Raw genomic sequence first — 16,142 nt, 5'->3', positions numbered from 1 at the left:
TGCCACGCGCAGCCTCGTGGGCAGGCTTGTTAAGGTGTCCTATTTGGAATTCAGTTACTCCAATTATTCCTAAAACTCACAAAATACGATTGGTTTGGGTGCCAGGCAATCCTGGCATATTTTAAAACAAGACAGCTGATGGACTGTGTAACTGTCTCGAGATGGTCCTGCAAAGTCATCTGTACCTAATATCGGTTTTATTTGAATTGAATTGAATTGAATTGTTTATTCACAACAAAGTTGCGAGGATGACCAGGCAAAAAAGCTGCATTGAGCAGCTTGAGGGGAACCTGGCCACCTCATACACTGGGCAGCTTCACAGCGGTCACACGAAAACATGGTATACATCATGACTGAACTAACTTAAAAAACCCAAAAACAGTAAACATCCATGGTCGGAATAAATAAACAAGGTCAGTATAGAAACATTTGAAAAAAAGGGGGGAAAAAGCGAAGTGCTAAAGACAGAGGAAAGGACAAACAAATAAGTCCTTAACAGCACAAGCAATCACATAAATACGTCGCATAGCTTATTTAGCGACAGAGTTGATACACTGAGACCATTTTCTTTGTGTAGTTGATTTAGCACAGTAGGTAAACAGGATTGTAGCATTTGGTCACCGTATGTAGTTCTGTTTTTGTTAACAATCCAAGGCTCGGAATGACGAAACGTATAAAAAGAATTATGTTGCTGTAAGGATGCCAATTTTGTTAAAGCGTTATCATGCTTAATTTTTTTCCATTCTATACATGCGACATAGCCTATATGTGTACAAAGATTCAATTCCTATTGTTCTAAGCTTTGTAAACAAAGCAGCAGTATGCCAAAGATATGGCACCCTGCAGACAAGGCGTATTGCTCTTTTTTTGTAATACCACGAGCTCGTGAATGTTTTCAGCTGAAGTCGTCCCCCAGACTAGAATTCCGTATTGAACTAGGGAAAGAAACATTGAATTATTTAAATCATATTAATGGATGTAGGAAGATAGTTACAATGGCGACGCATAGTACCTATTGCTCTAGGTAATTTACTAACTAAGTGATTCACTTGGCAATCCCACGACATAGTTGCAGAGAAATATACACCAAGCTATTTGAAAAGACGATAGTATTTCTATTTCAGTATTATTTAATTTAATGGGGGTTAGTTGAAATTTTTTGTTACGTGGATAAAACATCGCTGCCTTTGTTTTTTCTACATTAATCTTAAGATAATTACTTGTAGCCCACTTTTTTATACTTACAAGCGTCTTATTGGCTCGATTTGACATTTCAGCACATAAGTCACCGTCAAAAAACAGACTTGTGTCGTCTGCGTAAATTACGCACTTAACAGAGGAATCAACATTGACTATGTCATTGATGTACAATATGAAGAGATACGGACCCAATATGCTCCCTGTGGGACGCCGGTTCTTACAGATTTCAACTGCGATTGGTCCCCGGCTATAGCTACGAGCTGGGTTCTGTGCTAAAGGTAGGACGTAATAAGAGAGTGAGCTACGCCGCGAATACCGTAGCGATCAAGTTTTTTAAGCAAAACATCATGACTGATAAGGTCAAAGGCCTTGGAAAAAGCGAGAAAAATTCCAAGCACCAGTTTCTTTTTCTCAAATTTTTGCAATATAACCTCCTTCTGGGTCATTAGGGCTAATTCAGTTGACCTGTTTTTACGAAAACCGAACTGTGCAGGACTTATGATACCAAAGTGGTCAGTCAACGAAGAAAACCGCGCTAAAATCACCTTCTCTAAACCTATCGAAAAAACAGGCAACACTGATACAGGGCGGTAATTTGAAAGATCATTCTTATCGCCTTTTTTGAATATTACTGTAACATTTGCCGCCTGCATGCTACGAGGGAAAACGCCTGTTGACAAACACAGATTAAAAATGTACTCTAGGCAAGATGCAAATGTGTCTATGATGAATTTTACCGGTGCTGTTTGAATACCAAAATGCATCTGTGGCCTTTTGGTTACCTAATGACAACAATGAAGAAATAACTTCTTGTGTTGTAACCCCTCCTAGGAATAATGACTGCTTATTAGGTGGGTTCATGTACGAAAGATCAATACCGTCACATGCCAGACCAAGGGACAAAAAAATCGTCAAAAGCATTAGCAAGATCAGCCCCTTTCAGTTCATTGCCGTCTTTTAGGACTGTGGTAGTTTTTTCAAGCGGAGTCCCTGGTATTGAAGCAAGTGTCCTCCAAATTTTATCAGGGCGCCCTGCAGGTGAACTGAAAAGATTAAAGTAATAGTGCTTCTTAGCAACCCTTAACTGTTTTGTAACGTAGTTCCTGTATTCTTTAAAAGCTTTTAATGCTTCCGGCGATTTAGTTTCCATAAATGAGCCGTACAACCTGTCTCTTATTTATAAGCTTAAGCAGGTGCTTATCTATCCACAGTTTGCGACATTCCTTTGTCTGCTTTAAAGTTTTCACCGGGAAACATGCGTAGTATATTTCCATAAATAATTGCATGAACTTGTCATAAGCCGCATCTGCATTTTTTTTCTCTATAGTCATCATCCAATTTGGCACTGGCAAGACGTTCTCGGAATACAGACAGGGTGTTAGTATTTACGAGCCGATAAGAGAACGCTTGATGTACTTGTTTTTGTTTTTCAACTGCGCTAGCAATGAATATGAACACAGGTAAGTGGTCACTTATTGCGTATACTAAAACACCAGGTTTCACAGAGGACACATCAAAGTTAGTTGAGAACAAATCCAATACAGTTTCACATGTTGGCGTAACTCGCGTAGGCGATGTTATAACATTTTGACAGAGATGTATATTTAGGAGTGATTCTAACTCTAATTTCATCTTATTCTCGGTAATCATATTTATGTTTAGGTCACCTCCAATAACTATTTGGTAATTGCTTTTGTCAACAAATTCTAACAGAGAATCTACGACAAGAACAGCAAATAATTTCCCGATGGAGGCCGGTAGCAAACACAAAAAATTATATTGCTACATTTAACTTCGACAGCGTCATAGTGCTGATTAGTACGACTGAATTCAGAAAGAAGCTCAGAGGTAAATGAATTTGAAACCAGCATTGAAACAACTCCCCCACGTCTATCACGGCGGTTCATGTAAAAGGATTTGTAACCGGCCAAACTATACACATCATCTTCTGAAGCAAACCATGTTTCCGAAAACATCACAACACCAAATGACATTCTGTTCAACCAAAAAAGCAGTCAAGTTCATCTCTCTCGTTTCTACCAGATCTAAGGTTAAAATGTATGCAACTGTAGGAATTCGAACCGTGGCTTCGCATGATAGTATCCAAGTCAGAAAAATTTACTCGGTCCATGAAAAACAATACAGGTTAGAAGATACGTTGGCAATGAAAATTCAAGTGCTGGATAGTTTATCAAGGTCAGTCATGCAGCGGATGACCACAGATTCGTTCTCTTGCTTTCGAAGAAGAATTTTCCCGTTCGCATGCCCCGCGAAGCGATAATCATTTGCAGTTGCCCATTCTCTTACGTCACGCAGCAGTTTCCGGTTCTGTACAGTCATGTTTTCACAGATTGAAATGTCAGAGCGCATGTTCCGCAGAACTTTGCGTTTTTCGATCCATCTGTCTCGCAGAGAGAGCTGTGAAAATCGGACGATGATACCAGGTACTTTGCCTTGTCGCGAAGGCAACCTATGTACCGCCTCGACATCAGTAGCGCTCAGCTCTGACAAGCTCACCGATTTTGCTACTTCATTTAGCTTGGTGATGAGATTTTCATTATCAGTTACTGGTATTCCATGTACTTCAACGTGCAGCTTCCTGCTGCGCCATTCAAAATCGTTTACAGATGCCTTGAGTTGCTGAATATCGCTTGGGTTTGCATTTTCTTCGAGCTTAGATACTTTTTTCTTCAAGCTGGTTAGTTCTTTTTCCTGGGCAACCTGACGACTCAGTATGTCATTGTATTTTTGAGACATAAGTTGGATTGAAGCCTTCACGTCTTCAACCTGCTGTGGCAAGTTAGTAAGCATGTCTAATTTGCGAGTTATCTCTGCCAAGACGACCGAAAGGTCGGTATCCATCACCGGTTTAGCTTTTGGCGCTCTGCAAACCGCACATCGCCACGCCCTACTCCCACTCTCGCCTTTACTTTTATATGTTGCTTCACTGCAGCCAGAACAATCGCCGAGATGGTAGCCATACTCACATTCGGAGCATTTCATGAAGCGTCCATCTGCGGGAAGGGAGTCACTGCAGGGGTGGCATGGCATCTTCACTGGCCCAATAAGCGTACACACAGTGCAAAGAGTACTAAAACGCCAAAGCACTTGACACCAAAACAAGTATCAACACGGCGGTAACGGGGGTGGCGGTGGCAAAAAATATAGGACAAGTCTTAAGTCAGGAATGAACCTGAGTTTACCAACCTGCAAAGCGTAGAATATAGATGTAAGGGGGGCGTCCTTCCACCACCGCCGTCACCGCCCGCGTGAGCTGGGTAAGCTTGACCGTCATGAGCGCAGCCAGCACAGCAAAGATGAATAATTGTTCGTGACGTCATTGCGGGCAAGAATCCTTAAAGGCGGCGCAGCGCTTCGTGGTGTGTCCAGCTGCAAAAGGTAAAATATAGATGTAAGGGGGGCGTCATTCCACCACCGCCCGTGTGAGCTGGATAAGCTTGACCGTCATGAGCGCAGCCAGCACAGCCAAGATGAATAAATGTTCGTGACGTCAGTGCGGGCAAGAATCCTTGAAGACGGCGCAGCGCTTCGTGGTGAGTCCAGCTGCAAAGGGTAGAATATAGATGTAAGGAGGGCGTCCTTCCACCACCGCCATCACCGCCCATGTCTGAATTACTGAATGCAGAATAATACTGAATGCAGATTTCACAAGTATATATTACTTTATTATTCTATAAAAACTAGGTTACCATGCAGTTCAAGAATATGGCAATCTGTCTTATTGAGGGAGGGGGTGAATCAATGGGGCCCCACTCACATTTGAGGTGTGTTTCACAAATTTTCGATACCGGATTCCACCGCTTAATGTTTACTTATGCAGGTATGGCATTTCCATTATGTTTTTACTGTCAAGAGACTCAAACCATCAACAACTTTTTCTTCATTTACGTCGTTTCAATAGCCTTATAAACAGTGATTTGACATTTTATTTTAAAATATAAAAATACTCTTAGTTTTGAAAATATTCATTCCTTGGGGCTTCTGTTGGCCACAGCAACACGAACGTTTGCATTACCGTGCGTTTCATACCATACACAAGAATCATTGGTTAAGTTATTCCCAATAAAGAAAACATTTCCGAACTTTGTCACAGTAATAATGTTACGAGTAACTTGTTTAATGAGCTATTTACAGCGCAGAGAACCCGACGAGCAAGATGGCGTCAGACCAGCATCCAACGGAAAAACCCACTTCGTCCTCCTCTTTCTTGCAGCCGTGTTTAGCGGCTGGTTTGTATCATAACCCCCGGTGATAGAAGCACCGTCCCGGTGCTAAATTTACGCATATGATGTCGAAGGGGGGTAATAGGGCTTTAGCCGAGCCACGTGAACGGTGTCGCTCGGAGCTGACGATGACTTTGTTGGATCGGTTGGAACAATCTCGTACGTGACGTCTGTCACTTGGCGAACGATACGGAATGGCCCAGTGTAGGGCGACAACAGTTTTTCCGACAGTCCCACACGCCGAGTAGGTGACCAGAGGAGCACGAGAGAACCCGGAGAAAAGTGCACGTCCCTATGGTGATAATTGTAGAGCTGTTGTTGGCGCACCTGTGAAGCCTGTAGACGGTTACGGGGGACATGGCGCGCGTGGTCGGCGCGGGCAATGGCTTCACCAGCATATTCAGTGGCCGCAGGTAGTAACGTGTCTAAAGGTAGAGTTGGGTCCCTGCCATATAGTAGATAGAAGGGCGAATATCCGGCAGTGTTGTGACGAGATGAGTTGTACGCGAACATCACATACGGCAAATGAATGTCCCAATCATGGTGATCTGGCGCAACGTATTTGGCAAACATATCGGTTAGGGTCCTGTTAAGGCGCTCCGTAAGGCCATTTGACTGGGGATGGTACGAAGTAGTAAATTTGTGCTTGGTATGACAAGACCTCAAGATTAGCGGCTGTTTTGTATCACTATTGTTGCATATTAGAATTATATGCTTAATAATATTCTTAGACTACCAATTAGTTCATTTCCTTCATCTAAACTTAAATTTTTTTCTTATATAACCCACCAGTTAAAATGGCCACTACACCGTAGTGGGTACGAGCCAATTGTAAAGGATCAAGCAAGCAAGCAAAATCATTTTTGTTGGGATAAACAGTAGTGTGTATCTCACCACTTAGGTGTTACTTATATCAGATTGCGCCGTGCAGTTCCGCGACTAAACTATTTCTTAAACGAAGCTTGGTTCAAGGCGTACCTGTTGGGTATTTTATTGCTACGAAATCGAAACAAGTGAATATTTCTTTTTTTTTGGTCACCCCGATTCTTATCAGAAGAAAAGATTTCTAGAAGCACCATTGCTGAAGCTAGGATTAGCAGTAAATTTTGCAGTAATTTTATCACTTTTCGCACTTCTGTAGCTTATTGACGCAGGGATGTATGCTTTATATACGGCGTTTAACTACATCAAAGCAACAGACAGATTACCATATTAGTCTATCCTCACTTATTCAGATTCTTAGTTTGTAATTCGCAGTTATTTCTACCAGGAAACGAAGATGGTTTGACAGCTTGCTCAGCAAGCATTTCTATTGATTCTAAGTTTTATTTCTAAACTAATTTTTAGGAATACCTTTAGTTTCATTACATTATACATTCTGCCGCCCAGTTTTTGGGCCATTGCTCTCTGTGGGTGAGAACCATCCATATGAGGTCACCACCATCATCATCATTTGCAATTGATATCCCTACTCCGTCAAGCGAGAAGAGCCGATATTGGCCTCGAATCTACTGAAGGTGTAAGCCACGGCTAACGGTGAAAGAACCGAGCCCACTCTGCTTTCTAGAAGCCATCGACGAGCATCGCAGGCGTATTTCAACGTCTTTTGTGGGGAACATATCCTGCGCAAATGCGTCATGGCGTACCTGCTCCTCGCCATAATCGTCGCCGCCGTAGCCACCTCCGCAATTAGGCGGCTTTCCATACCGCAGATCGACGATGACGTCGCCTCGGAAGTGATTCTCGGAGTGAAGCACGACGATGGTTCGAGGCTGCCACCTATCTTCTTAGATCGGGGCGGCGCCATCGATGCACCAGAAAACACCTTGGCGGCGTTCCGCGAGGCGAAGAAACAAGGCGCCTTCGGAGTCGTATTTGAGCTATCCTTCACGTGGGACAACATCGCAGTCATTTTCCACGGCGAAACCCTCGAGCGCACCACCAACGGCAAAGGCCCACTGTCTGAAATTAGGTTCGATGACCTCCGTCAACTGGATGCCGCACATGGACACCGCTTCGCGCAGCGCTTCCGGGGTGAGCGCGTACCCAATCTCGAAGAAGGTGTCGAGGAGTGCCTTCGCCTAGGCATGCGAATCATCATAGACGTCAAAAAGCACGATAGTCGCATTGTAGGTGTCATCGACCAGATTTTCCACGAAAGACCCGAGCTATATATGCGGGCCCTGGTCACCTCTGTCTACCCTGACATTGTGTACGACCTGCGTGCTCTAAATCCGCGAATCGTGACGGCGCTTACTTGGAGGCCCGGGCTTCTGGCTTACGAGGACACGAAAAGAACGCTCCGGCGCTTCGAGTCACTCGCCACTACCTTGATGGCCACCGTCGCCGACTGGCTTTACGAGAAGATCCTGCACGTCGGCCTGTTGCCTTACGTCACCGGTGTGTCGGCTGTCGTGGTTAGCTCCAACGCACTGAGCGCCGAGTACGTGTGCACCTGGCGTAGCCATGGTGTGCGCGTGATCAGCTGGGCGTCAAACCATCCGGACGAGAAGAACTTCTTTCGTAATGTGCTTCGAGTTCCCATAATTACCGATTCCACGCACCTCGAATAAAAACGCTATTTTGCCCTGTTTTTTGTGAACGAACGTTGTGCGCTAACACAGGGCTCTTCATGGCGTGCGCAGTTCTGTTGTTTATACATACACGGAGTGTACGGGGAGGCGGGGGAGCAAGGGGGGATAGGGCCTCTTTTGGGCTGCTCCATGGGAGACGGGAGGCAAAGCCCCCCCCCCCCCGCGCACGTGATATTTTCTGAGGGGTGAAGCTCGTAACGCCATAGGCCTGTACATGCTTGTCTCTTGGTACGTGACCGCCTGGTTCAATGACTCACTTAGCAGGTGCGCACGGACAAACAGACAGATGGACAGATGCACGGATGGACGCACGATATCATTATACAAGACGCCGTAGTTGAGGGCTCTGAAAAGTTAGATCATCTGGTAATCTTTAACACGCAGTCAACTATAAGTAGGACGGCAGCTAGCCTTTCTATATAAAGCATACACGTTATTTGTTTCGCGATTCAACAGTGCTTGAAACTTTCCGTTACCCATTCTACTTCCACAAACAAACAAAAAAACATATGAGAATAAGTTTTGATACAAAAAAACTTCGCATATATTTAAGTAAACTATTACCCCGCAGCAAAATAATTCGCTTTTGTTGGAAGCAAGAACTTATACAATAGAATTTTGGTAGACAACACACACAGCACTTCATCAGAGTAATACACTTGGCCCAACTGCATCAATGCGAATTCGGCTGGACAGATGCAACTACACTCAACGATAACTTATCCTGACATCGCCGGTGAAGCTTCCGCACTTTCGTGTCATTCCACGCGTATATACAGCGAGGCATCTTGCGGCACATTTCGGTTTTTCTCGCTCGCATCGTTAACGCATTTACTAAGCTGACTGCATGACAATGTGTGGTATAGTAGAAACATTTCGATGGATCAGGCTTCATTTCAAGGTTATACTACGGGTATACTTTCATTGGAGAACTAAATATAGTGTATTACAAAAAAACTACTTCATAAATTTACACTTTGTTTCCTTCATTCATAGCAAATGTACTTGAAGAAACGGAGAAACCAGCTTTGTGGACGCGTGCACAAGAAGAGAAGACGACAGACACACGACACACACCTTTTAGCGTGTGTGTGTCTTCTCTTCTTGTGTACGCGTCCCCAAGCTGGTTTCTCCTTTTCTTCGAATATGTACCAACAGGCCTAGACACAGATTCTCATAGCGACGGTCTCGCTCTGGCAGACTTGATGCATCCAGGTATTATGTGAGGCATTACCGGACAGCTGCTAGCTCCTAACTTGTTCATGTGCTACGTGACCCCAACAGGCAAAACGAGTGTTCCACAGTCACCGCAATGGCTAGAGGCAAGTGTGGAATCACTATACTTCTCTTGGCATCATTGTCTGTTAGTTTTCGTTAAAATAAAATACATCTCATGTGAAGACAACACCCGGCGTTGGGCGCACTAAAGCGCATCAGCCACAAGAACAATATCAGCATCTTGTATATGTCAACGCAAGTGTTATATTTAATGCACATTGAGTAGGAAGCCATCAATAACAATAAAGCTAACATTCTACCTTGCCTCATAGATTGGGGCAGGTAGTCTTTGGACCCGAGATAGTGTCATCACGGCACCCGAATGTCTTTACGAACGTGGGAGAATTCCTTATCCTTATGGCTCGGTTAATGTCTTGTTTAGGCAAAAACCTCAGGAATGAGTCACAATGGTTGTACACCCACATTAGATAACAAAGTTGTCCCTCAGTCATTGTCACCTTGCCCACAGTGTGGGTGTTGCTCCAGCCTTCCTGGCACTAGGGGTCGATGACTGAAGCAAAGCCCAGCGAGAGGCTGATTGCCTTGAGCCAAATATGGTCATTCTCTTCACTGCCGTTTGAAGGCTCACTTCTGCGAAGACACGAGCTCAAAGCTTCGATATTAGTAAGCGTCTCCTGCGACCAGGTAGTCTTCTCAAGCAAAAACGACCACACCTCCCTAGCCATGCCTACGCCAATGGCGAGAACATTGACGGACATGCTCGCGCACGAGTTTACTTTCAGCAACATGTAGAGATCAGAAGGAACGAATACGACATTGTCCCGCCTGACAATTTCAGGTTTGAAGAAATTAGAAGTGATGGAGATACCTTTAGCCACTCGGGCTTTCTTCAGGTCGTATGCGTAGGATCGAGCTAGTAGCGGATTTTCAGCGAATGAATCTGAAACGTTAAACTTGGGAACGCCGAGGTCAGAAACCGCTATCTCTTTCGGTAACATCACCTTCATCCCCTTAAGGTATCGAATTACTAATTTTTTGTCGCCACTTGAAAAAAGTCCCAGCGTTGAAGAATCCAGAGCTCTCGCAGCTACATCGTCGACAACGTAAAAGAAGAAGTCGCGATTATTGTCGTCCGCCTTCTGCGCTTATATGACTTCAGCTTTGAAGACTCCTCTAGCTCGCATAGATCAAGCTCGTCGCAGGATGGCAGGAAGACGCCAGAGTAGTCGTTCTCCATCACGGCTCGCATTTCCTCGTAGGAATTTATGGACGTGCACGCTACGGTGTATGCGGCAGTAACTTGCCGATTCGCTGCATTCGTCATTGCACCAAGCACGTCGTTCAGCCTGTCACCTTCAGCCTGGCGTACAGTGCTCATGTTCGGATACGCGGGAGACACGAATTCTGAAACGATTTCATTCCAAACTTTGTTGGGTAACACGGAAAATGGCGAGTCCTTCAGGCTCTGCACTAAGTTCTCCGTGTCTTCCTGGCTTCTAAGTTTAGACAGAGCCTTGCTGAAAACTACAACTTGTTCTGCTTCTACTGTTGTGTTCCGAATTTCACCGAAAACCTTGACGACAGTAGCGGCTGTCAAGTTCCGTGACGCTAGGATTGTATCGCAGTCTGCGTTTCTCAGCAGGCTCAGCTCGGACGGAGAATCCTCGGATGCCGGTGAGGTGGGGACGAAAGCGACGCCTGATGGGAGCCCGTACCTCAGGCTGGCCTCCGAGAAGAAGCGAATAATTGTGGCAGGGTCCGTGGTGGAAAGAACAGCTTTAGCCCAGGTCGCAATCGCTGCCGTCATGTTCAGGACGGCGGCTGCCAAAACCTCGCGCGCCGCTCGTTTCACAACCATTCCCGAACGCAGGGTGGCCATCAGAGCCCCGACATCGCTCTGCCTCGTTGAGAGTCGAAGCATTCGCACCAACCTCCACATCATGAATATTCAGAACACGAGTGACATGTAGTTAGAGTTGGGGTCCTCGTGTCTGGAACAGACGTACCCGTAGAAGTCTCCACAGAAGTCACCGCTGGTATTCAGCGCGGACGCCACTTGCGCAGCGTCGTCTATGCAGCAGAAGCTTTGAGACCCAGCCGGGTCGTCTCCGTCATTGTCGTTCTTCATGGCGCTGGCTGTCGTAGACTGGAGGACGAACGCCATGAGGATGACGGTAAGCACAGCCAGGGAGGCCGCTACCACCAGTACCATTACAAGCAAACTAATCTTTCCCGCTTCAGAGTGATGCCTCTCCGTTTCTTCAGCCCTACAGACGCTGAGATTTCTTGGAAACTTATTGTTTCCTCCCATTGTTGTTGGCTCGTTGATGTAAGGCAAAGTGGCGCAATTGCTAGTTCATGTTCCCCTTTGTTTGTGCACCGTACCCACGGTGGGGGATAGGCCAAGATTCAGTGGTCTTATAAAATCCTATGGAATTCCAGAGTAATTGAAGGTATGGAATCAAAACATAACAAAGTTTTATGAAATTTTGATACTCACTGAAATGTGCAAAATTCAGTGTTTTGTTTTATCAAAAAAATAAACAATTAAAGAAACACGCTGTTCAAAAAGCATAAACAGAAACGTTATACACGTGTTTAACTCTGGATCAAAATATAGATTCATTTGTTAGTAATTTGCTTTCATAAGGATAATTCTGTACAATGAAGTCAAACGTAAGGTTGTCTTCTTCCTTTTCTTTCTCTTCAGTGGACTTTTGGAAGGTCGTGCAACGTGCTTTAGGCCTAAATTGTGAATCATTAGAAATAACTCATCCTTTAATTGATCCTCTAGCGTCTATTCCAACATTACAATTTTATACGATACGTTCAGCTTGACTCTTGGCTAATCCATCCACCTTAGTGGGGTGGTGTTAATCATTCTAGGAGCATTATCATCGTAACCTGCACCTAGAACACACAAACTTGAAATCTTGATAGCGTCCTTAGTAAACGATTATTACTGTATTTACACGTCGCAATTCACGATTTCGGCCTCTCGGTACGAAATCTACTCATCAGTCATCACGTCATGGCCATACCACGTGGAGTAACAAAGCTATGACGTTAGTAAATAGACCGAGACAAATGCATGCGCAGCATTCTTCTTTCCGGGAAGCAGTGTTGCGGATTGACTACGGAATAATTCAATATTTTTGTGACCGTGGAATGAAATGGGATTGGAATAAGGACAGCTCTTGGAATAACGGAATGGTCATAGAATTGCATCTGTTTTCAATTGATATGTGAGGTTTAACGTCCCAAAACCACCATATAATTATGAGAGACGCCGTAATGAAGGGTCCTGGAAATTTCGACGACCCAGGGTTCTTTAACGTACACCCAAATTTGAGCACATGGTCCTACTGCGTTTCCACCTTCATCAGAAATGCAGCCGCCGCAGCCGGGATTCGATCCCGCCACCTCTGGGTCAGCAGCCGAGTACCTTAGCCACTAGACCACTGCGGCGGGGCGACGTCTGTTTTCGAAAACGCAGCACGTTTTCGTCTGCGCTATGTCTTTCAAACTTCAAGCATTACTAAATCAGAGCATTAAATTTAACAATATATCAGTATTTCTAATGTGCCTTGGTTGATTACTAGTACGGTGCCTTTAAAAGCAACGCGCCTACAATAATTCTGTCCTTGTATATGGTGGATTACAACCGAAGAATGAATACGCCCCCCCCCCCCCCTACAGCAGTGTTCCTGTCATTCACCAGTGCAACAGAAAATGATTGGCCATTTAAGCTCGAACCATAAGCAAGTTTTGACTGATTTTGCAAATACTACACACATTATGAATTAGAATTCATCGTTCTTCTTAAAATGTTATGTTTTGCTGAGCGGTGAAGTCACAATTTTCTATAGAATTTGCCAGGAAGTAACGTTTTTCGACGAAAACTATCGAAATGAACGTGCCTATATGGTCAAGTCACATGCCTGAAATACGTGAACGGTCCTGGCATCACGTAACAAATTGGGTTAAAAAAAATTCTGTCTGGGTGGGACGGTGATCCCTATGGCCGAGCTCATTTTACTCTTCGGCTGCAACTGACTATTGGACTGGTGTGCAACCGATGGCGGTGCTGCGAACCACGCTTGTAAAACGTCATTTCGAGAATTCCCCCAATTTCGAAGCGTGGTGCCGTATAGAAACCACCATCGTGCAAAGACGCGATTCAATTGGTTGTCTTGTGTGTAATGGCTACCGGCACTGTTCTAACAACCGTAGACTTCCGCTTTTAAAGTGAAGCATTTTTAGTGAACTTCGGGGAATTTGAGCGTATCTATCTACCTATCTATCTATCTATCTATCTATCTATCTATCTATCTATCTATCTATCTATCTATCTTTCTGTCTATCTAGTTGCTCACGACTTTTATTGCTCCTGGCCGTTTCGATGATGGTATCAATGCGAGGCTTAGTATACCATAACATGACCGTATGACGAGCATAAGTGACTAGTCATAACAATAAAATCATGACGTGTGTGTCATGATTGTCATAATTTACATTTCATAGTTTTGCAGCTCTTGTGGTGGTTTCAGTCCCATGACAAGTTGCAAAACTGGTATGGTATGACATGACTGCATGGTAAAAAGAAGCGACAGCCTCTGACATGATAAACATGAGATGCGTGTCATGTAACAACATGACGACATGCCACGCTCATAATGTGCTTGTGGCCGTTTCGCTAGCTTCACTCATACCAACTTTGGTATTAAAGACGCCAATGGATGATGAAGGTATGTGACTGGTGCAAACATCATAATTATGAGATGCGTGTCATGTAACAACATGACTACGTGCCGCGCTCATGATGCCCTCACGGCTGTTTCGCTAGCTTCCCTCATACCAAATTTGGTATTACGGGACGCCAATGGATGAAGAAGATATGTGACTGGTGAAACATTAAAATCATGAGATGCGTGTCATGTAACAACATGACTACATGCTACGCTCATGATGCACTCGCGGCCATTTCGCTAGCCTCACATGTGCCAAATTCGGTATTACGTCACGTGATCGGATGATGAAGGTATGTGAATGGTGTAAACATTATAATCGTGAGATTCGCGTGATGTAAGAACACGACTACATGTCACATTTAAGGCGCCAATACACTTCGACGTGACCCGGCGTGCCTGCGCACCGTCGTTCCTTTCGTCACGTCCCGCCGGCGATGCCACGCCTGGCGCCAATATGCCTGTCATGTACTTGCAGGCACGCGATGCACTAGCGTTGCTCTGACGCATGCGCGTATGAGAGCACTCGGCATCCCTGCATTGGGAAGCGCCGACAGACGCTGGTCGCGCCGGTGGCACCTAATATACGTCAGTCTCTTCCCAAGCGGCGCTGCGAAAAACGCCGCCATCAGGGCCGCCATCAGGGCCCCCATTGAGGCCCCGGTAATAAATGGGTAGTGCAAAGAGAGCCGTCCGCAAGCGAACGTGCATAGGCCCTCCTCTTTCGTTGGCCTTGAGGCGCGGTTTCCTGAAAATTGAAGACCTGGCAAGCTTGTTCCTTCAACCTAACCTCACTTGAGATAAGTAGGAAGCTAATGAAAACAAACTGTGGTTACGACGCAGAAAATATTTCAGTTCATTTGACGTACTGCAACTGGCACTTCAAGTGCAAGGGAGCATCGCATGACATCGAGAGACAGGCAAGCACTGCGACGTTTGTTCTGTAACGTCTAAACGCGCTCATCTTGGCCATACACATGACGCCGAAGCGACGACGCGCAACACGGGCAACCTATCTCACGATCAGTGGTACGAAGTTCACTTCATTCAGCACAAATGGCTCTGGCAATTTTCGCCATGGCAGTTGCATTCTCTATCGATATCTCGCTTCCTGTGCGTTGAACTGTTTCATTGCACATGCTAGAATGTTCTGTTGACGGTTGTCATCCATTTGTATAGACTGCAAACGGGGATGCATGCGTGTCCAATTTCTCGGTGTACAACGAAATTCAGAACCGAGGCCTCCGAGATAGCTCCTGCAATCGCAGAGACCAAAGGCAACAAAAAAAACTTATTGTGGTCGTGATCATTTTGCGATGTACCTGTATGGCGTGGATGTTCACATTTCGTAGATAAAGCCGGAACTTGGAGCCTTGAAAGCTCTCAGGCGTAATGCTGTGGAGCTTCAGGTTATCGGCAGTTGTGGCGTGTGCGATTTTTATCGTGCGCGTCACCTGTCTATTGCTGCACGGTGCACGCCATGGTCAGATGCTAAGTTAAGCTTCATAATCAAAGCTACGACCGGTCTTCTTGATATCAAAGCTACTCAAAACAATACCTACCAGGAGACCTACATTATCACTCTTTCTCATGCGAATGGCTGTAGACAACGCGATTGATTCGCTTACCCAACACAACAGCCCATGTCCAGTATACCTCGCCGTTTTGCTTCGCGAAACCAGCGGAAAATAGCAAAACGAAGTCTTTAACGTTCGTAGCAATTCACAACGCTACTCTATAGCGTTGGCTGGGGTCTTCTTTCGTAAAGCACGGAGCTGTTGCGTCTGCTCTTGTTTTCGCCGTCGTTCTGGCGAGCGAACCAGTCTAAACACTTCACGGCTGTTCGGTGACGCGCCTGAATAGCGGAAATAAACTCGTAGATATTTCGGGGTGAAGCTCCTTACGGCGGCACTTGTTCGTCCCTAGTAGCCGTCGTAGTGTGTAACAAGCATAACATTTTGCCCTCCAAGGTGGTTCCTGTGAGATATTTCTTATCTTCGTTGTTGAACAATAAAAGATAGTGCTCAATGTGCATACCAATGGCTGCTAAAGGGGAATGCGAGACAGGAGCATTCGGCTTTTAGTTAACGCGCACGCTGCGATCCCCATTAGCAGCC

General features: G+C 45.2%; 1 protein-coding gene across 1 annotated transcript; it reads left to right on the top strand.

The window, feature by feature from the left end:
* Positions 1-7,081: 7,081 nt before the first annotated feature.
* On the top strand, positions 7,082-8,017 carry LOC142765538 (glycerophosphodiester phosphodiesterase 1-like). The gene has a single exon (XM_075866674.1). It carries the CDS (start codon positions 7,082-7,084, stop codon positions 8,015-8,017), a length of 936 nt encoding a protein of 311 aa, XP_075722789.1.
* The last annotated feature ends 8,125 nt before the right edge of the window (positions 8,018-16,142 follow it).

The sequence above is a fragment of the Rhipicephalus microplus genome, chromosome 1, assembly GCF_043290135.1.
Source record: "Rhipicephalus microplus isolate Deutch F79 chromosome 1, USDA_Rmic, whole genome shotgun sequence".
Taxonomy (NCBI): domain Eukaryota; kingdom Metazoa; phylum Arthropoda; class Arachnida; order Ixodida; family Ixodidae; genus Rhipicephalus; species Rhipicephalus microplus.
Note: the sequence above shows the minus strand (reverse complement) of the source record. Positions and strands in the feature narration are given on the sequence as shown.

What these genes read in the sequence shown, in the direction of transcription:
- LOC142765538 (XM_075866674.1), top strand. Translation starts at nt 7,082, where the DNA reads ATGGCGTACCTGCTCCTCGCCATAATCGTCGCCGCCGTAGCCACCTCC.